Source organism: Lucilia cuprina, chromosome 6, assembly GCF_022045245.1.
Source record: "Lucilia cuprina isolate Lc7/37 chromosome 6, ASM2204524v1, whole genome shotgun sequence".
Lineage (NCBI taxonomy): Eukaryota > Metazoa > Arthropoda > Insecta > Diptera > Calliphoridae > Lucilia > Lucilia cuprina.
Window position 1 is genome coordinate 1,079,151 of NC_060954.1, and position 23,084 is coordinate 1,102,234.

General features: G+C 27.4%; 3 protein-coding genes across 19 annotated transcripts in view; all 3 read right to left on the reverse strand.

Moving 5' to 3' along the window:
• Positions 1-72: 72 nt before the first annotated feature.
• Positions 73-4,962, reverse strand: LOC111677034 (benign gonial cell neoplasm protein). The gene is made up of 5 exons (XM_046955700.1): positions 3,307-4,962; positions 2,816-3,175; positions 1,795-2,757; positions 1,000-1,687; positions 73-710 (listed from the first exon to the last, which is right to left on the reverse strand). Exons 1-5 carry the CDS (start codon positions 4,823-4,825, stop codon positions 578-580), a joined length of 3,663 nt encoding a protein of 1,220 aa, XP_046811656.1. The 5' UTR covers positions 4,826-4,962; the 3' UTR covers positions 73-577.
• Positions 4,963-5,409: 447 nt separating this feature from the next.
• LOC111677016 (exostosin-2) lies at positions 5,410-7,977 on the reverse strand. The gene is made up of 3 exons (XM_023438041.2): positions 6,322-7,977; positions 6,095-6,254; positions 5,410-6,034 (listed from the first exon to the last, which is right to left on the reverse strand). The coding sequence occupies exons 1-3, from the start codon at positions 7,778-7,780 to the stop codon at positions 5,533-5,535; spliced, it is 2,121 nt and encodes a 706-aa protein (XP_023293809.2). The 5' UTR covers positions 7,781-7,977; the 3' UTR covers positions 5,410-5,532.
• A 1,849-nt stretch (positions 7,978-9,826) lies between these two features.
• The window catches only part of LOC111677035 (serine/threonine-protein kinase MARK2), a 35,311-nt gene continuing 22,053 nt past the window's right edge, over positions 9,827-23,084 (reverse strand). For 6 of the 17 annotated variants that reach the window (XM_023438069.2, XM_023438067.2, XM_046953848.1 and 3 more), the window contains 5 exons: positions 22,238-22,326; positions 19,155-19,278; positions 11,726-11,878; positions 11,124-11,242; positions 9,827-11,029 (listed from right to left, as the gene is read on the reverse strand). In XM_023438069.2, coding sequence (XP_023293837.2) covers positions 10,971-11,029; positions 11,124-11,242; positions 11,726-11,878; positions 19,155-19,278; positions 22,238-22,326 — 544 coding nt within the window. In that variant the 3' untranslated portion in view covers positions 9,827-10,970. Of the gene's footprint in view, positions 11,030-11,123; positions 11,243-11,725; positions 11,879-15,592; positions 15,952-18,464; positions 18,504-19,154; positions 19,279-22,237; positions 22,327-23,084 lie in introns of those variants that run through there. The other 11 variants (XM_046953849.1, XM_046953852.1, XM_046953845.1 and 8 more) reach the window with 8 other exon arrangements.

Here is a 23,084-nt window from a genome sequence, read left to right on the forward strand (position 1 = left end):
TATTTCATTTATTTTCATTGCATTAGGTTTTTTCAACATTTTTCCATTTCTCCATGATCCCGGGTTTCATTTCATATCCTAATGCCTTGGCAACTCTGGCTATTTTTCATTTTTAACAAAATCCAAAAATCTGCTAAAATACCAGGCGAACAGAATCGCCCAGCAAGTATCATTTTTTTGTATTTTTGTGAGAGTTCTCTTTTGCTGTAATTCTTACATTGTTTATGTATCCCATAGATAACCATGCGTTAGAGTGAGACAACTATAGTGTAGTGTTATTATTATGTTTTTGTTTTTATTTTGCAATGATGTCAGCTGTTTTTTGTTTTGATCACATTGCTTTCTCTCTGTTTACATTCAATTGTATGTTTGTATTTAGGTATATAAGTAGAAAAAAAATACACACACATTACATTATGTTTGAGTGAGTGTGTGCATGTTAAAAATATATGAACTTAACAGTTAAATCAACTTATTTGTATATGCATTCATTCACTGGCAATTGTTGTTTACTTTTTTTTAGCTTAATCTAATAAGAATGTATCCTTAACTTGTATTTATGTAATATTATTAAAAATTATGTGTGTAACCAATTGTTACGTACTGCAAAAATATTCAACAGGAACTCGCCTGTTTTGTTATCAAGTTGTATAGCGACTCGGCGACTAGAGACAGCTAAAAATATGGAACTGCTATTGCTTATTTGATTTCTGAAAGTAAAAAAGATGCAACATGTACCTACTATGTATCGTATTTGTTTTAAACTAACAATTTGTTTTGTTTAAGGTTGTTTATCATAACATCATGGGTATAATGATGGTGTATTGTGCGTTTTGTTAAGGATGTAAAGAAAACTTTTAAAATATAAAACAATTCATGTATGTAATAACAAAACGCCATCATTATGCCGGCAAAGATGGGTAAATATCAAAAGGAATAACAAATTTATATTCTTATATCTACATTTAATACAATATCAAAAATATGATTATTACTTACAGAATATCAAGTAGATCAATGTCACATTTAAAGCAGAAATGCAACTTTAATAGTCCTTTATCCCATTCCGCAAGTGCAACGCCATGTAGATAATCCGGATTCAAAGAATATGAGATGACAAAAATTAATTTGTTTTCTAAAGCTGTTGGTGGCAGCATGGCAGTCAGCAGATGATACCATTCACTATTATAATAACTATTATTGTTGTCATTCATTTCATGGTTATTATAGATCATAAAAAATTGTTTGCTTATTGCTGCAAAACTATTGCGATGATTAGTGATTTTATAACATGATTTCGTTAATAAAGTATAGGCACTGTGATTCATGATAAATTGATTGGGTAATGCTTTGGGTCTTAAGCCAATCTTTTCCGGTTGCTTGAAACCATTGGCAATATCCTCTTGTGTTAAGATCTTCTCAATGCAATCGAATAATTTGGAGTTTTGCGTCAAGGTAAGTATATGATGGGGTCGTTTGTGACTCTCTAAACAACCACAATATTGTAAATAGTTTTCATACATACTATAGAAACTTTGTCGGGTTTTTAAAATCAATTGAGCCTCCTTGTGTTCTGCAACGAAGGATATCCAATCATCTATGCGAAAGTGACAACGCTGATTTTGCAGTTCCTGCTGTTGGTTTCTTATAAGCTGAATGCTGGAGGATGATGTCATTTTAGTGGGTCCTAAAGGAAATGAATAATAAATTCAATTTCCATGGATATTTCTATCAACTGTAGCTATTTTATAATAATATACAAAAGCAATAAATACCTAGTCTAGTATAACTCACCTGCAAACAATGCAACTGTAATGGGCGTCACAACAGTATTACATTCGACACCATTACAACTGGAACTATTTGTTTCTTTTCCATACACTATCCAGGGTGAACCAAAATTTAACGAACTCATAGAATCTAAATCCAATGGTCGCAAAACAGAATTTGGATGTAAAACCATTTCTCTTCGGCAGGGCGATTTAATGCGATTAACTTTATAATCCAACATACAAATATTGGGATACATTCCACCAACAAGGGCGGCTTTAATGACAGACCAACAATTTGATTTAAGATTTATATAATGCATACTTAGATCACCTTTGCTATGTATTAATTGTGATGATCTCAAGGAGCCCACCAGTTGAGTACGCATATTGCACACCTGTTCTAACAGACCATTTAAAATGAAATGATATTCATTCAAATCCAAACACATTTCCTCATTTCTAAAATTATTTTGCCATTCTTGATACAGACGCAAGTACATCAAATGATCCGAAGGAATACCCTCGGATAAACGTTGTTTTTCTTCTTTAATATTATGACGCAATAAATCTCTGAAGGGTTCATTTAAATGATTCATATAGTGTGATAATTCTAAGGGATCTAAAGTCGACATAAAGCCTACAATTGTTAGTACCGGATCCAAGCATTGCAACAAAATTGCAAACACTAATATTTTTCCCAAATAACATTCCACCGGCACATCGATAAGACGACAGCCCAGCCAGGTTATATCCTCTAGGTCTGTGAAGACATTTATTTTCTTTAAATTCTCTACAGTGCGATAAATTTGTATAAAAGGTGGCTTAATAATTGTTTCCTGTAAATATTCGGCCACCATGGTGTTTGGAGACAAGAGCTTGACTGAGAGGCAAACACGATCTAAATTCATATTTAATATTTCGGGTGTAGGAAAATCCGTTAGATTTCCATAAACACTTTTGGGTATTAAACGAAAACAGACGCCGCCTGGAACAAAATTTTCATAGTTACAATTATTTAAAAATTAATTAAACCTTACACTTGCCTGATTCTTGACACAAAAGCAATAAACGATTTTCCATGCTATCCTTTGGTGACCACTCGTAAACATACTCTTTACACATGCTACGATAATTATAAATACAACGATAATGACGAGCGGCATCGATGACATATTGTATGTCATCGAAACACATTAGACTTTCAGCTATATCAGTGGCTAATATTAATTTTATCATATTTGGCCATTTTTGTATTATGGCATCTAAATCAGTTTTATCAATCGAATTGTGTAATAAAAATACCATCATTTTTTCGGGAATATTACCCAAAAGCTTTTGCTTAAGTATAGCATAATTAAGTTTTACTAAATGTTGGTATGAGGGTAAAAATACAATTATGTTGCCTGAGGATAAAAAACCAATAATTTCAAAATTATAAGTTTACGACAATTTAACCACTAAAAGTGTTCAGTGAATGTAACTTTAAATATTATTTTGGATATATATATATATTTATGTTTGCAATGGAACTTACCATTTTTCCAACGTTTATTACAATTTATCATTTGCAGAATATCTAATATAAGATAATAATCAATATAGTCCTTTTTTAATCCCTCGACGGATGATAATCTCTGTTCATAATGTGACGTTTGCAAGATATCTACACATTCTTTATAGCCCATAGATATAGCCGCCTTTAAAGCATTAGTGTTTTGATTGTCACTTATATAAGGATCAGCATTTAGTTGTAAAAGCGTTTTAATATGAGCAGCTTTGCCAAGTAGAGAAGCTATAATTAAGGCAGTTCTACCGGTGACCGAATGGCGATAATTAATATTACAACATTCACCCTTAATCATGTAAAGAAATGACTCGAAATACTGATCAGAAGCCATTCTCTCATAAGACTCCAGACATTTGTCTAGGTGTTTACTATTTAAGTTACTTTTGGTGTTTTTCACAGGAAGAGCATAAAACGCTTTTGTTATGCCAGAAGAAATACGTGTTTCCGGCAAAGACTCTAATATATCCTCTAGATATAAAACATCAATCTTTTTTCCTAAGTCGTCATTGGTTTTGTCCAAAAATAATTCTTGACCTTCGCCAAAGTAATTGAGAAATTCCATATTGTTGCGCGAGTTTGAAAGCAGTATGACTTTCAAGTGTGGATGATACAAAAGCGCCTCTTTTAATTCACGCAACAGCAGATCTGCATAAGCCTCATGTAGATGTACATCTACCACAACTACATGAGAAATGTGACGAAAACTATCCACTATCGATTGGCCCATTAGTACACGTAAAAGAAAAAATGATGTTGTATAAACCAGATTTGATGAATCACTAATGCGGCTTTGAAGTTGTATTTGATAAGCTACCGTTTCACCAACTTTTTCTTGAAAACGTTCAGCCACTCTTTCACTATTATAGATGGCCACCAAATGTTCCCTTTCGACACATATAATTTTGCAATGAACTTTCTTTTCGGCACAGCTATTTATAATGAACATGGGCAGAATAGTAGATTTGTCACATTTGGGACCACCATTAATTATAACAACGCGATTTGTTTGTAAGCTATTTAATAGAGACTCCTTGTAGGGTTGGAATGGGCAACCATTTTGACAGGTCTGCATGGCATAGCTATTGGGACGCGCTAGCGATTGCTTCAAGGGGCCCAAAGAAAAACGATGTTGCGGTACCACAGGTGCATTACGAGGATTGTTAAAGCCTGAAATTACCTTCTCTTCCTGACCGCCACTAGCATCGCGATAGTTTAACACGTACATATCCTTAACAGATTCCTTTTGAATTTGCAAGCCTGTTGGCTCTTTCAAGACGTGACAACAACTATCCTTAAACACTATCACATGCTCTTGTCCATCATGGACATAGGTCTGCATTCCTAAACTCAAATCATTGGTGGACTTAATGAAATGCTGACGATCCAATGAAAAGAGAAATCCCAAAAATTTCATGCAACATCTTTGTCCAAAACAAAACTTGTATAACTGTTCCGATACATATAGCTGCAAAGCTTGCGTCGACATTTTCACAATTATTTTCAACAAAATTCGTAAAACTTTATAATAAAAAATAAAAACTTTTTTACTCAAACACAAGATAAATCACATCTCAATAAAAGAGCCGTTACTTTAAGAATTACAAAAGATAAATGCAGAAAGTTGCCACTAGTATGTTCTAAAAACAGTGCTGCCATGTAACATAAAAATGTTTGCAAAAAATCGCCACTTATTTTTAATTTCAAATTCTTTATTCGAATATCTATATAGCCTATATAAGCCATAATCGGTTATAAAAAATAAAACCAATGTCGAAGCACAATTATTTTTGTTTAATTTCCTTTATTTGAATATTACTAAATTAAAAAGCGTCATATTTGATGTTTATAATAATATTTAGATAATTCTCTTCTACACAGAGTTAATTTAATAAAACGGAATATTTGCGTTCGTTAGCTTCAAAGGTGGTGTGTATGCATCTAATTCGAATAAATACCCCTAGACCTTTATTGGGTCTGTTGTGGGCTCCTTAACTAGTGCCTTAGGTGGGTATCGTACCCATCACCTCTGGTCTACTAGACTATAACACTACCTTATGGAATATTTATTGGTTTTAATTACATACATATTTACTTTGTTTATTCTTTACTAAAGATTGGATAAGTTTTAATACACATTTACTAATTAAATTTGTACTTATAAATAGTAGCTACTTATTTTTATTCAATTACCTTTTATAAGGTACCCATGTCACTAAATCTCTTTAACTTTTCTGGGAAATTGTCTTTGAATAAGACAGGATCAGCTCTAAATTCCACCGTACGTAGTGGCATTCGTCCATAGATATGTGAAAATTCATCAATACATCTTGATCTTTCGCGCATGTGATTTAAATCGGCTGATAACATTTCATTGTTTGCGCATTCGGGACATTTGAACTTTTTTCGAGGAGTTACTTTTATTGGTGGTTTATTGGTGACATTTGACACTAAAAAGTTCATAGCAATATCCTCACAATTCATGCGGCTATCTACAATTTCCCTTATAACATCAGGCATGCGATATGTATACATATGACTCCAATATTTATGATGGAATGCTGCTCCAGTTAGAACCATAGAGATTTGATTTGTCCATTCAGACTCATAACGCCAGTGAGAGGTTAAATTCTCCCATACATGTAAACGACTAGGAAAGCCAACTATTCTATCCGGAAATTCACGCCAGACCTCATATCTATTGAATAGTTTTTCAAAAGTTAAGTTTCAATTTCAGGCACAATTAAATTGTTCTTACCCAAATTCTACTTCATCGTCTGTTAACATGTTAATGTCATCATCAATTGTCAATATAGCTTCAGTTTCTATATCCTTATAGGGGAAAAATCGATTAGAAAGTCTATTATTACGTGTTTGTATAATTTTTATGGGCCTAGAAATGGCGGGGAAACTGGACACTAGAAATATAATGTAATGAAAATATAATCCACAATATGCCTAAATAAATAAATACAAGTTGCTTACATAAAGGTGGTGACTTTTGTTGATTATTCCAAATGACCAGTATTGCATGCAATGAAGGTACTAAAGATAACTTTTCTATCAATATGAAAAGACTTTCTACACGATCATAAGTTAATATGACTGCAGTAAAGCCATCCGCTCGACTTACAACACGCGATAAAAATAGAGGATTTAAGGCTACCCCATTAGAGCTATCCACAAAGTTCCAATGCTTTGTATTACGTTCATTGTGTGGAAACATACGAGTTTGTAGGTATTCTAATGTTGTCATTGTAATAGAACGTATGCTGTTAAAGTAGTTATTGTATAATAGACGACCCTGACGTTTCATCTCTTCGATTTTATCACCTGATATTCGCTTAATTCTTTCCATAACCAAGTGTAAATCGGGTTCGCGTATTCTTATGGATACCAAAGACCAGTCGATTACATCTTCAAAAGGCAAAACATAAGTGTCTATCGCGATTATTGGTATACAATTTAATGCAAGCATTTCCAGAAGATCTGGTTGTCCCAGTCGTGCGCTAGCACCCAATAAACAAAATGTTCCTTTAGATAAAACTTCAGGATATTCAAATTTATTCTCCTCATTATTCTCTGATAAACAACGTTCACCACGTATGGCTTTATCATTACACTGCTTTAGCAATAAAATGTCATTAGGATACTCATCTATAAGACTTCGTACTGTCCACAATAGTTTTGGCAAAATATTAAGTTGTGCCACCACTAAGGTATATTCACCAGTCGTCGAAGTTCGCGCAGTAGGATGGCTTCTTAAGAAGGGACTCCAAACTGGTATAGAGACGTCAAAACCTCGTCTGTATGACCAAGAATCAAAACCTGCTCCCACCACAATAGCATTATCCGAATTTACATCAACCACTGTGTTGAATGTGGGATAAGAGCCGGCTAGCAAATTAAACAAAACATGATTTCGTCCATCGTTCCAGTGCTCTAACGAAGCCAATGCTCTATTCACCAAATCAATATTAACATTATTCTGATTTATCAAATCAATGCTTGGCACAAAAAGACATGCTTGATTTGGATTTGAGGTATAATATGGACTTTTAACTATGGTGCTTAAAATTTGATAAAACTCCTGTGTTAAAGGCGCAGCTTCAGCACCAGAACTAGCATCAATGTACTCCACTAAGGGGTAAACATAAATACTAATCCGATCATGCCCACAACGATAAGGATCCACACAAGTCCATATTGAACAATTATGGCGACGTTCCTTCGATCTGTCTGCACTCTCGGCTAATCTCACCTCTGTAATGTCATTAAAGTCTAATGATATCTTATTATAATACTTTAAATCATTTTTCAGACGTTGGACTCTGGTGACAATATTATACACAGATATACCACTTAATGCAAAGGCCGAGATTAATAGAACAATGTAAATATGATGTTGACACTCATTGCGTATAAAAGCAAGTTTATTAATCATTGTGTTATTATTTTATTATTTGTTTTAATAGTCAAACTTTTTTGAGATGCAGAGGAACATTTTTCAATCGCTTATTTAACCTTCAACACTAGCATCTTCCACCAATAAAGAAAATCTTCCCTAAGGGTTATCAGTATCTATCACCAAATTGTAAACCGGACAACGAAAACAACAATTGTTATTTTTTATTATTATAGGTGTTGTCAACTTTTGAGTTTTGATATAGTGGTAGAAGGAATTCGTATTGTGTAAAAAACGCTTAGACATAAAAAAGATAACAGCCCTGTTTTATTCTTTAAATAATGTGCTGCCAGACTACAAATAATGAAACTTAATCCCAAAAATAGAAAACACACGAAATGGGTATTGACCTAAAATCCTTAGTTTTTATTACTTTACGAATTTGCACGAAATTTTATGAAATATTATTTATATTAAACTACATTCTTTCCAAATTACAACCTACCATTTAAATAAAATCCATATTCAAAAATAAAAAACTCATTTGGCCAATGGTAATAGATTACATTTATTTATTCATTTGTTTTTTCTTTATATATATTATTATTATTATTAAAGAAGATGTAGTAAGAATGGGGGTCTTTTAAATCTTTTTTGTTTATAAATATGTATACTGTATATGTGTTTAGTGTTTTCAACTATTTACTTTATTTTACAAAATCTTTATTTTTTATCTATGGTTATATTTTGAATCTATGTATTTATGTAAGTTTATAATGTTGAATGTGTTTGTTTCGTTATATAAAATACTACTACTAATATTTATTAGAAAATCATACGCAAATATCTAAATGTATATAGGATATAAGTTTCAAATTCTTTAATTTCTTTAGAGATTTTGAAATAATTTTTATATTCAACATCAAATAAGTTTTTTAAAAGATTCTATACAACGAATTTGAATGCATTTTCTGGTAATATTTATATTTGATAGATAGAAAAAGAAAATAATAATAAGGTGAAGCTCATCCAAAATTAATTTTAATGCGGAATATAATTCAGTATTATTGGAAAATTCTAAAGAAATGTATTTTAATCGCCAAACATGTATTTTAATTTGAATAAATTTTTTAACCAATTTGCGGCATGGTTCCTAGTTATCCAGTTGGCCTAAAATATTGCAACAAATATTAAGGAAAAACTTAGATCCTTTAAATTTCGAGGGCAGATCTGCTCTACATGCATATGTTGATAATTTACTTAAAAAGTGTCCCTTTATTTAGGGATTTCAATTTTTAATTTGTGTTTTTTTTTTCATTCAGAAGATTGTTTGTTTTAAAGGTCAAATCTCAAATTTATATTAAATTTATAAAGCAATAAACAACTGCTACATACATATATGTATATTCGGTTTTGTTTTTATATCCCCTGATTTAATAAAAATTAAAAAAAAAAATCTAAACATTTTAGATCGTTTTTCTAAAAACCTTGATTCTTTAATTAGGACACTCTTCAAAGGATATTAGTATTTACTTTCGTTTTACGGCAAATAACATTTTTGTTTTGTTTCTAGCTACACTGAGAAACAAAATATTATTCGAAAGTTAATAGTAAAATGTTATAATAAAGGTCAATTATATATATAATGAGAAAATTAAATTTTACGAAAGTTTCATCTTAGCTTTCACGAAACAACATTAAAAAATAAATAAACAAAAAAAAATAAATAAATAATACACAAACTTATAATCCTATTACGGTTAGACCTTTCTTAATGATTAAAATTACTCTTTAAATTAAATAAGATCAGCGGGTCTGTCGGCTCTGGTCAAGTAATTTATTTGTCATTTATTGAAAGCCGCTCAAACAGCGAACTTTCGAATATGAATCTAATGTTTTTTTTATTTAAATATTTTCTTTTCTTTTAATTACAGAACAAATACAAATGTGATATATGTATGTAAAAAAATATATATATATATAATATATATATATATATATATATATATATATATATATATATATATATATATTATTTATATATATATATATATATATATATATATATATATATATATATATATATATATATATATATGAAGAATGCATTTAATGCAACATACACATTATACATATAATGCAAGTATATATGTATGTATCAATTTAATAATTTAAAAAAGAGGTTTCATATAAACTCATATTCAACACCCCAATATCGTAATATGTCTGTTGGAATTGGCTGACATAGCTACATACATATGTTTTAACTACTATATGTATGTACATAGATTTTTATAAATTTATTTATTTTCATTTCAAATAAAATGTGCGCGAGAATGATGTACATGAGCTTAAGTGAATTCCGCTTAATTTTTTTTTGTATTTTATTTCTTCTTTTTTTGTTGTTGTTGTCGTTTCTTTAATAATATTTGTTGTTTTCTCCATTGTGCATTTATAATTTTATACTACTATAATGTATATATTATTTTTTGTTCTTAGAAAATCTGTTTGTTTTACACTTTACTATACATACGAAATGTATATGTATGGTACATATATGTATGTATTTTAACAAATTAATTTTGTTATTTAATTATTTTTTGTATTCTTAATGTTTATATGTATGTATGTATGTATGTATGTGTGGGTGTATGTGGATATATTTAGAATGCCTTAAGAATGTTAATCCTGTCGTCGTTTTACTCTATAATTCAATACGAAAGCATAAAGCCGTCTTCAAATTTATATTTCTTATGGACTGAATATGTAAAAATTTTAAAATGAAGCTTTAAAAAGTCTTCAGTTTCCCAATATTGACTGATATTTGATATTAGAAATATTTGAATTCGTCGTCTGTTTGTGTTTTCTTATTCAGCTCATCATATACGTGACGTTTAGGTTTCTTTGAAGAAAAATTCCAACAGGACATTCTAATATGCATATAGTGTGTGTGTGTTTGTGTATGGATGTACATTCATATGTATGTAAATTGTGCATGCACTATTGTGTTAATTAAATGAAAAGATAAAAAGAAGATAAAATATTGTAGAAGTGTAAGGGTATGTATGATTGTATATATATGTGGTTGTATCTAGGGATATTATAGTGATTTGATGAGAGAGAAAAAAGGGATAGTAGTAGTTTTAGCAGTTTGTATTATGATGGTAAGGGGTCTCTTTCAAAAAGTTGACTCGTTACTTTTGCTTAGACTCCCCTTCTCCTGACAAAATCACAGACGTAGATCAAACGCAATACGTGACGCAATATTTTTGAAACCTATGCTAGTGCCTAAAGATGATGATGATGAGAAAGACAAAATTAAAAAAAACAGAAATTTTAATATGTTATTTCTCTAAATTGTTATATTATAATGAACAGTTACCAGAAATGCGTTTAAAACGAACTCCATTTAGTGACAGACGTGGTAGTTTACAAACTTCTATTTCCCACTGTACTAACGAATCAGTGTTAGGATCGCCATGAACACACCACAAAACAAACCTTCAAACAGAAAATGAAAAAGTAAACAAAATACAATACAAATACACAAAATTTAATTGAAAAATGTTTCGTTGGAAAATGTTTGAATGGCTAGGAAAGTTAAATCCGTACATACGAATTTTATTTAAAAAAGTCTTTTTATTTAAGGCTAGTAATTCGGATACAACATAGTCCCTAGTTATCCAAATTTTGTAGGTTCGTGTAATTCACACATTGAAAGATCTATACTAATAGTTAGTGGATTGATTTTAATTTTCGGCTTATATTTTTCAAAAGTATAACAAAATTAAACTACATTCTAACTACGCTTTTAAAATACTATTAGAAATTTAAAGTATTTTTCTTTTAGTTTACAACTTATCTACTTTGTTTTGCCCTAATCAATGTACAAAATTCTAAGTAAATAATTCAATTATAACTTCATTCAAATATCAAATACTTTCCAAAATAAATCATTGTTAAAAATATAATATATAATATTACCTTTCACGTTGTTCGTAGTCACAGTTGTTTTGATCTAGCACTTCTCTTATCTTTTGCATTATTTGATCGGGCATTAAGGGCGACGTAGTTTTCATCGACCAGGTAAAACGCAGTACTCTGGGCTTAGCCGATTCTTCGGTATTCGAATTGCTGCTATAAATTGTGTAAAATAAATTCAAAATAAGCAATAATATACATATTTATGTGATTGTTTTCTTTTTTGCAAATTGTTTGTTTTTTCTTGTCATTATAGAGAAAAAGAAAAGAACTTAGTAACTTTATGGGTATTTATGTATGTTTGTATGTAGGTGCTTTAAAACAAATGTAGTGATTTTTTTACACGTTCAACAAATTATTTCACTATTTTTTTTTAAGTTGTATCACATTTTTTATCACACCATCCCAAGTTTTATATAATTACATATGTAGTATTATGTACAATAGGTTTTTTTTAGTATTTTCTTTTATTTACTGTTTTATGTACATTACTTTAATGTTAATGCCATTTCAATTAGTGTTTTAAATGCGCTGATTAGTTTTTTTATGTATAAAATTATTAAAAGCAGTTTTTATTTTAATGGATTTAAAATTAGAATTGTATTTCAACACGAGTTAATAAAGTAATTAAGCCGCTTGTTAGTTAGAATACTTTGTTTAGCACTGTTATAAGTTATTAATAAACTGTGCTCGCTTAGAAGTTATTCCCCTATTATGACAAATGTATGGCAACGTATACGTAATATTGTTTATACATAAATAAAAATACTCATACGTTGTTTTTATTGTATTGAATGCAAAGATATTTGGCGGATTTTATAACAGATTATATTTTGCCTTGATTTTATAGTAATTCTAACTTTTAAACTTTTGATAAGTAGTGAACATAGTAGTCAGTCTATGGTCTATACTAAATTTTATTCTGAAGTCTAGTTTATAATCTAGTCTATAGTTTGGTCTGTAGTCTAGTTAATAGTCTAATCTACAATATAATCTGTAGATCAGTCTAGTCTAAAGTCTAGTCTATAGTCTAATCTATAGCATGGTCCATAGTATAATCTATAGTTTAGTCTATAGTCATGTCTATTGTCTATTCTATAGTCTAGTCTATAGCTTAGTCTATAGTCTATAGACTAGTCAAGTCTATAATCTTGTCTATAGTCTAGTCTATAGTCTGGTCTATAGTCTAGTCTCTAGTCTAGTCTATAGTCTAGTCTATAGTCTAGTCTATAGTCTAGTCTATAGTCTAGTCTATAGTCTAGTCTATAGTCTAGTCTGTAGTCTAGCCTATAGTCTAGTCTGTAGTCTAGTCTATAGTCTAGTATATAGTCTAGTATATAGTCTAGTCTATAGTCTAGTCTATAGTCTAGTCTATAGTCTAGTATATAGTCTAGTATATAGTCTAGTCTATATTCTAGTCTATAGTCTAGTCTATAGTCTAGTCTATAGTCTAGTCTATAGTCTAGTCTATAGTCTAGTCTATAGTCTAGTCTATAGTCCAGTCCATAGTCTAATCTATAGTCAAGGTATAGTCAAGGTATAGTCTTGTCTATAGTCTAGGTGATAGTCTAGTTTATAGTATAGTTTTTAGTCTAGTCTATAGTCTAGTCTATGGTCTAGTCTATAGTCTAAATTATAGTGGAAAATTATGTTAGTACTCTAAAACCTAAAAGGTATAAGTTTTAAAACTCTTTCAAAATATCCAATTCCCATGTCTGATATATGCTTTAGAAACATCTGACAAATATGGATAAAGTTGTAAACAATGATTTTAGTGTACATATGTTATAGTTTTTACAATTTCTATTGCATTGAACCAAATTTAAAGAGACATTATTTCTGAATAAAAATTATGTGTTGTATTTATTTGTATTGTTTTTTTTTCTGTTTTGTTTTTATTATCATTATTACCATCATCATAATTATACTTATATTCTTTTGTTTTTATACGCATATATGTTTTCTTTGTTTTTTTTTTGTTTTATTATTTACTTTATTGTTATAATTATTTATTAATAATTTTTATGTATATAGAACCTACAATAAAATTACATTTTAATTGAGATTTATAACAAAACTCTGAGACAACAAAAGACGCGTGAAACACAGCTGTAGTAGAAAGAAAATAAAATGATCATAACTCCATTTTACAAAGTTTTTTTTTTTGCAATGTCAAAACACACAATTTATTTATATTTTTATTATTATTATTAGTTCATTTCGTATTCATAAAAATGTGTTTTTAATTTTAGTATTTTTCGTGTGTTGTTGTAGGTGCAAATAAGTTGAGTAGGAGATCTATTATAAAAAATGGCATTTATGCAAAGATAAATTGTTATGAATGTGACAGTTTAGAGTTTGATTTCTTGGTATAAATCTTATAAATGTTATTAAGCTGTCGTTTATTAATTTTGAAACTAATATACACAAACATATGTAGTAGTTGTGGTAATAAGTTAAAAGAAAGTAAGAACAAAAAAAAAAAACAATTATATTAACAATTAATATAATAAACTTCTTTAATCATTATTATTATTATTATTTCTTTTTGTTGTAGTTGTTGTGGTTGTTTTCATCTACGACATATTTTTTTCAAATACTATTTAAATAAAGTGGCTTTTTTGTTTTCGTTTTCTTGTTTAACAATTTTAGGGATGTTGGTGTAAATTTGTCTATATAGATTTTTAAAAATATAAATTATAAACTAAATAGGATTAAAGGAAAGTTTAAGAGTAGTTAAATTATAACTATTATTAAATAATTATAATGATAATGGTATAAATCTATTTATATATTGTTTATTTATGTATGTATGTAGGTTTGTATGTATGTATAGTATATTATTAATCTTTTTTTTATGTGCAACATTATTATCATTATTATTATTATTATGTATTATTTATTATTAAAAACATAGTCAAACAATTAACAACAATTGTTGGCATGTTTTATTATTTTAAAGTTTTATTTACTTTTTTTGTTATTGAATTTATAGTTATAATAACGGAAGATTTTTTTTAAATAATATATGTATATATAAAAATAATAATAAAATAGCCAAATAATATAAAAGTTAGGAATTATTAAAGTTAAATTACATATAAACTAATTAATAACTACCCAAAGCATAATACAATGTTAATGGTTTAAAAAAAAACTAAAGTTTACAAAAAAAATCACAAAAAGTTATTATTCTTTTTTTTTCTTAAGAATGTTAACTCTTAGTGTTTTTTTAATAAAATTTTCTCCAATAAACGATAATAATAATAGTACATAAATAGTATGAATCAATTGTTGTTACGCTTTTTTCTATAAATTTAAATTTAATACCGAAAAATAAAAAAAAAAGAAAAAGCTAAAATTGAAATTATTATTTTGTAATGTGGATTTTTTTTTGTTTTTAGTTTCTACATGCTTAAATTGTAATACAATAGTTTTGTTTTTAACGTAGAAATAAAATGGTCACACTGTTTGTTTATTTAATATTATTAATTAATAGTAGTTATTATTATTATTATTCTTTATTCTTTTACTTATTTGTTGATTTGAAATTATTTCAATTAAATAATTTTAAGGCTTAAAACAATGTTGTCACAATTAGATATGAGCAGTGAAATACTAAGTGTGCAGGAATAACGTGACAAGTGACACAAAACAATAGTTAATTTAAGTGTTTAGAAGGTTTGTTGGTTGTTTTGGTTGTCTTATGGTATAAGTTACAATTCCGTTACTTTTAAATTTTAAATGTTGTGATTTTTTCTTCTTCTTCTTTTTTTACACAGTTCATTTTAACTTATAAATGAAAAAAACAGAGCAAAACAATTATTAGGAAAGAGAACTAAACTAAACTAACAGTAAAAACAATGTTGATTTGTTATTATTTGAATTTGTTGTTCTTGTTGGTTTTTGTTTTGTTTTTTCTTTCATTTTTGTTGTTGTTTAGTCAATAGAGAATTTACATCATTATCATTAAATTTAAATTAAAACAAAATGGAGGATATTGTTTTATTTTATTTTTTTTTTTTTTGTTTCTTTCAATGTTGTAAGCTGCTTGTTTGTGTTTTGTCTCTCATTTTTTTCTCTTTCACTTTCTCTCTTTCTCTCTCCCTCATTCACAATGTATCGCCCTCATCATTCTTCTCTCATTTAAATCACGTTAATTCAATCAGTTCATTCAGTTAACAATTACAATTTATTTTATAGCATTAGTATTTATTTACTGGTTTGGCCTAAAATTAAAGAAAAAAGTAATTATAAAAACAAATTATTCACATTATAAGAGAAATAATATATATGTGAGAATATTTAAAAAAAAAAAAAAGAAAAAAGAAAAAAAAAAGATTTTTTTTCTCAATAAAAAATGAAAGAATACGTTTACGTTTTATACGACGACGACGACGAAGACAACAAAAGATTTAGAAAGAAATTAATAGAGAGTATGAATAATAAAAAAAGTAGTAAAAAGAAAAGTAAAAAAAAGAATAGTCTGTCGTATTTAAAGTTAAAAGAAAATGAAAAACACCATAAAAAATAATAAGCATTACAAAATAATATCCCAAAGAAATGCAAATAGATAAAAGAACAAATACAACAATTGTACGCCTACACAAAGATTAGCTCTTTCTTTAGTTACAATTGCAGCAAATGGCTATAAATTAGTTAACATACAACATACTCACTAACTACTTTTTACAAACAACATTTTCAAAATGCAATTTTTGCAAATTAATTTAAATTATATTTTTAATGAAATGTTTGTTTTTGTTAGAGCAAACTCTTGCTCTTATAAACTTAAAAAAGAAAAGTGTTAACTTTATTGTTAAATTAAAGGGAGAGTTGTTTAAATAGCAACAAATCTGAAACATGTTATTGCTGAATGTATGTATGTACTTTAAATTGTTTAACCTATTGCTGCATTTGTTGTGTTCTTTTAATCCTTTATTCCTTTCAAGTATAATGTTAAGTGTTTTGTTTTTTTGTGTTCTTCAAAAGATCACTACTTCTTTAGCAATTAAATGATCATTTTGTTAAACATACTATATACGAGATACATTTATAAAATACGCATTTTTTACTAACAAAACTTAAAACTTTTTTATTCCTTCATGAAATAAACTAACCAAACTAATACGACTAACAACTAAAACTAACCAATGTGAGAGACAAAACTATTATAGTCAGTAGATTTTTATTTAAGAGTTTTTTTTTGATTTGTTTTGTTTATATTAAGCTCTGGGTTATATTATTGTTACTTTTTTCTGTTTAATTGAAATTTTTCAGTTTTTTTTTGACGCATGTGACCATTTTATTTTTACAACTACAGTATAATAAAATATGTTATGAATAATAGTAGATAATGAAAATTTTAAAAATTTACATGTTTACATTTTTTAATAAATAAGAATTTGAAATAAATACATTACATATTTTGCATAAGAATTATGATGGGTTATTATGTTGAGAGGAGGAGGGGAAAAAAACTAATAAGAGACAGTTGTTCTTGTTGTTTAATTTACATTATTAAAAAAGTGTTTATCATTTGTATTTTATTCAAAATAGATTATTTTATTTTTTAATATATATTTCTTTTATTTATTTTTTTTTTTGTTAAAAGTGAAAAAGTGTAAGCAGCCACAATCGTTTAAAGGGAGGGAGGTGTGGTTGGTAATCAATATCTTTACAAACATATTTGAAATAATACTAATACATAATAATAGTAATAACAAGATTAAATTTAATTTAAAATTACACTAAATACAAACTTACAATTATAATTTTATAGTAATTTTGCTGAAATCCTAATAAAATTTAAATAATTTTTGAAAATTATTTGGCCAAAATTAGTTACAAGAAAAAATTTGTTAACAATTAGTTTTGAAAATATTTGAGAAAGAGTAGACAACATTTTTATACAAAAAAAGAAAATTTTTTAATAAAATAAATGGGAAAAAATTTAAACAAATATTTAACATATTTTGTAACAATTTTTTTTTAAATTAAAACGTCATTAGTTTTTTTTTTAATATTTTTTCAATTTTGGCAAAATATTTAACAAAACATGGTTGTGTGTGTGTGTGTGTGAGTAAATATGTTTGTGTTTTTGTATATACAACTGTGTTTTGTGTTTAGATTAGTATGATTTACAAATTAGAAAAAAGTTTACAATAATAATATTCTATAAATTAACAGGGGGGCTCTCCAGATGATGGATATCATGATGATTAGGATGTTATTTTTTTTATATATCCTGTGGACAATTTTGAGAGCTTCCAATATATGCTAACACATAAGTGTTTTAACGGTCTATTTTATAAACAGTAACAGTAGTAGTAGAAGTAGTAGTAGATATATAATTAATTTATTTTTAATCATTTATATCATCATACAGTTGTTTTTCTGCTAATGGTTTTTTTATTCGATACGATTCAATTTAATTCGATCTCATATAAATTTGTATTTTATATATTGTTATTAGTAGTATTATAGTTCTTAACTAGAACAGCGTTTCCTTTGGTCTTCTCAGTGATGCAATTACTTTCATTCATTATATATATGTATATTTTTTTTAATTTATTTGTATTGTTTAGTTAAAATGTGGCACATGCGATCCAAAATACAAATATCTTCTATTTCTTTTTATATTATTATTATTTTTTTAATGAGTTTAACATTATTTTATTTATTTTTCTTTTTATGCAATCAATCCATCACTTTTAGAGGAGGAAGAGTGTTTGTTTGTTTATTTTATTCATATCTTGCTTAATGTTTGAGTTTTTGGAATCTAAATTAAAAATGGGGTGCTTGTTATAGTAAAATCCATTGAGCCATAATATTTAAAGTTAAATAAAGGATTAACAGGTGGGGTTAGGAAAAGCAAGGATTAAACAAATCAAAAGGTTAACACAAAATTAATTATAAAGTAAGTTAATAAAAAAAATAAACAAATGCTTGTTAATGGTTACAAAGTCAAATCAATTAAAAAATAATAATAATGAACAAAACATAAACATTTCATTTATTTTAAATTCTTTCATGATGATTGCCATTAAAAAAAAATGTTGTTTTACATGTTGAAAATGTTTTAAAATTAGGAGAAAAAGCTTAGCAACTAATTTATTAACAGTTTCATGTTTAGTTTAATATAATAATTTAATATATATATTTTTCTTTTAATGCATATTTTTAATTTAATATATTTTAATTTAAATAAATGTAGAGGAGTGTTGTATACTTAGAATATTTTTACAAGTACATCATATTCTACTACTACACTTGACACAACAAAACAAATACATACATATATCAATCATATTTTATAAACGTATGTAGTACATATGTATATGTTAAGTTTGAAGTTTTTTTGTTTTTTCTTCTTTTAAAGACATTCTCTACCTCTATCACTTAAATTAAAAGCTAATACAATTTCACTTACCGCTTACTAAACCGCGAGGAGAGTTTTGAAAAGAAACTCATGCGACCTGGATGGGGAGATTCCCCGGGCACACCACCTGTGGCTGAGTACTCCAAAGCAGTGTTATTACGTGGCCTAGTTTGACCTACAAAGTTCAATTGAACGATAAAAAAAAATTTTGGAGAAAAAGAAACAAAAAAACAAAAACAAAATCAATAAATATATAAAAATAATTAATATTATGATAAAATCAATTTGATTTGCACAAAAAAGCAACTTATACTTATATATTATATAAAAACGAGAAACCTTATCTACTAATAATATTACAGCCTATGACAGAACACTTGTGTATTTTTGTTGTTCTTGTTTAACTTATCTTATGTTCGAAGGACAATATATATATAAAATACAGAATACATTTTACTATATCGACTGATTACATTAATAATTAAGCTTACATATATCATATATATAGCACAACACTAGGTTCAAAAAGCTACAATGTTTTACAAAGAAATTCTAAAAAAGCTTCATATAAGTGTGTATTGTATTTACAAATCTTAAAAATTAAAAATAATTTCATTTAAAGATCTTTTGGCAATAATACAACTAGTTAGAAGTGACACATTTACAATCACACCCTATTCTCATTATTAAAGCTTAATACTTAATTATACCTGAGTGTTTTTATATAAGGTCTAGTTAATAATAATACAACTTGGGGACAAGACCAAACGCTATTGAGAGGGACATTTGTATAGAATTTTAAAGTTTTGATAAATAGCTCAAATAGATCGGTAGATCACTAGTCCATAATCTACTCTATAGTCTAGTTTATAATCTAGTTTAAAGTCTGGTTTATAGTCCATAGGTAGATGACTAGTCCATAGTCTAGTCTACAATCCATCTGTAGATCACTAGTCTAGTCTGTAGTCTAGTTTATAGTCTAATCTATAGTATAGTCTATAGCGTAGTCCAAAGTGTAGTCTATAGTCTAGTCTATAGTCTGGTCTATAGTCTAGTCTATAGTCTAGTCTATAGTCTAGTCTATAGTCAAGTCTATAGTCAAGTCTATAGTCTAGTCTATAGTCTGGTCTATAGTCTAGTCTATAGTCTAGTCTATAGTCTAGTCTATAGTCTAGTCTATAGTCTAGTCTATAGTCTAGTCTATAGTCTAGTCTATAGTCTAGTCTATAGTCTAGTCTATAGTCTAGTCTATAGTCTTGTCTAGTTTATAGCCTATTCTATAGTCTAGTTTGTAGTCTTGTCTGTAGTCTAGTCTGTCTATAGTCTAGTCTATAGTATAGTCTTTTATATAGTCTAGTCTATTATACAGTCCAATCTATAGTCTAGTCTATTATATAGTCCAATCTATAGTCTAGTCTATAATATAGTCTAGTCTATAGTCTAGTCCATAGTCTAATCTCTAGCCTAGTCTATAGTATAGTCTATAGTCTAATCTATAGTCTAGTCTATAATTTAGTATATAGCCTAGTCTATAGTAGTGTTATATTTCCACGAGTAGCAAATATGCTAACGAGTTTTTATGGTAAACAGCTTGAAACGTAGTTTTTTTCCTAGAAAATTATTTGGTCGTGAAGAGTGAATGACACTAATATTTACTTCAGACATGTGAAATAAATATTATATTCTGCACACAATTATCTTACTAACCAAATAAAAAGATAAGCCCTTAAAAAAACAAACATTTGATAAACAAATCATGTAGTAGTTTTTGTTGTAAAGATGTTATAAATATAACTTAATTATTTTTGATTTATAGTTGATATTGTAAAAAAAAACTTAAATTTGTTGTTATAATTTGCAATATTTAATTGAAATCGCACAAGTATTTTTATTGAACAAACCTCCACCAAGACAACAATTTTTAATTTGTCATAAAGTAAATGTTATTTATTTGTACAAATAAGAAGGAATGTTTAGCATTTGACATTTGAAAAGAAAAACTATATTCTACGCCTTATGAACTAGCAGTGATAATTTCTTAATTAGTCATTGCTGGCCTGATCAACCATTCCCTGTTAGAAAGAGGTTAAACAAAATAAAAAAAAAAACAATAAACATGATGAACAAGCAAAACTAAAAACGAAATATTAAATTATTAAAAATACATAATATGTTTATATTAAAAAAATAGAAGTTAATAACCTAAATTTAACGAAGAAAAGTCAATAAAATAATTTTAATTTTAATATATAAAAATGAGTTACAAACAAACTATAATAATCAAACAAAATATGTAAAAAATGTACGACATATGTAGTTCATGAATATAAAGAAAGAAAATGATTTGAAATGATATGAGGAGATCGAGAGATAGAGAGGGGAGAAATTGTTTGCGATAGCTTAATTTAATTTGATTGTTCGTTTGCAGCAATTTATTTATTATTATACATATTTGTATCAATTATCATCGCATAACCAACCAGAAAGAACGAAGAAACAGGTTAGAGCAAAAAAAAAAAAAGATTTTTGTGTATTTTGTAGTTTAATAATAAATATATCGAGTTAAATAAATAAATATGAAAATAAAATGTATGAAGAGAAAAGGAAAAGATATTTAAAGTATAGATAGTAGTTAGATACAGTTGTAGTAGATAGGTAGGTAGTTAGTTAGGTAGTAAGTATTAAGAGTTAGTTAGTGGTAGTAGTGGATACAGAAATATACATTTAGTTGATGAATACACAATACAATCTAGCAAAAAAAAAAGTGCATTCTTTCTCCATAAAGTACAGAACAGAATGTTACGGTACGTTATACAACAGAACAACAAGAGAACTTCTTACATACATACATATGTAAATTTGATTCTTTAGTTTTTTTGTTAGTTTTTTTTTTTTGGTTTATTTTTAAGTTACATTTTTAACACGCCTGTTATTAAAACAAAATTTATGTCATATACAAGGTTACATTATTATTATTGTTATTGTTAATTATAACCTGTTTAAAAATCTTTAAATTAAAAATTATCTTAATTGTAATTAAAAAAAAAAATAATGGAAAACTTTTCTTTTTTTTGAACAATCAAATTAGGAATTGTAACGATTTGTTTTTTTTATTTTTTTTAAGCAAAACTCACCCGAATGAAAGGTTGAACGTGATGGAACATTCCTGGGAAAATGTCTGCCAGATTTAACAGCCGATGTCACTCTAAGATCGTTGAACACGCTATGGGTTCATATTCATTCATTCATAATTTTTGTTTGGTTTATTTAGGCATTTTGCGGGTTATTTTTTTTTTTATTTTGATTTTTTTTTTGTTTGTTTGTTTAATATACACAATCATATTCCAAAAAACAATCAGGTGAAAAAAATACAATAAATAGAATTCATTTCAATATTTTTTAGAATAATACATGCGAGCAGCGACCAAAAGCAATTGATTATTATTCATTTAGTTTAATAAAATTATTATTATTTTTTTTTGATGATGATTTTGTTGTTGTTTGGTGAGCGCGATTTATTTATATATATTTAGTTTTTTTTTTGTTGTGGTTGGTGTCATCATGCAAAAAGAAAATTATTTAATAGAAAGAAAAAAGAAACAAAAAAATGAAATCAAAATCAATAAATTAGGAACATGTTATACGTTTATATATAAATATAATATTTATAGAGATTAAAAATTAAAAATGTAAATATGTACGACACATTTTCTTGAACAAAAAAAAAATAGTAAGACTACGACTACTACGAAATATGTACATACATATGTGTGGCAGTTGAACAGACGACAGTTTACAAAAATTAATAAACAAAAAAAGATAAACAAATTAAAAAAAAATACACACAAAACTAAAACTTTGTGAAAAAGATGAAAATAATAAAAAATATTTACAAAATAAATAACAAACGAAAACAAAAAAAAAAAAAAAAAAAGAAAACACATGAAGATTTAAGTTAATTTTAAAGTTTCACAAAGTTAG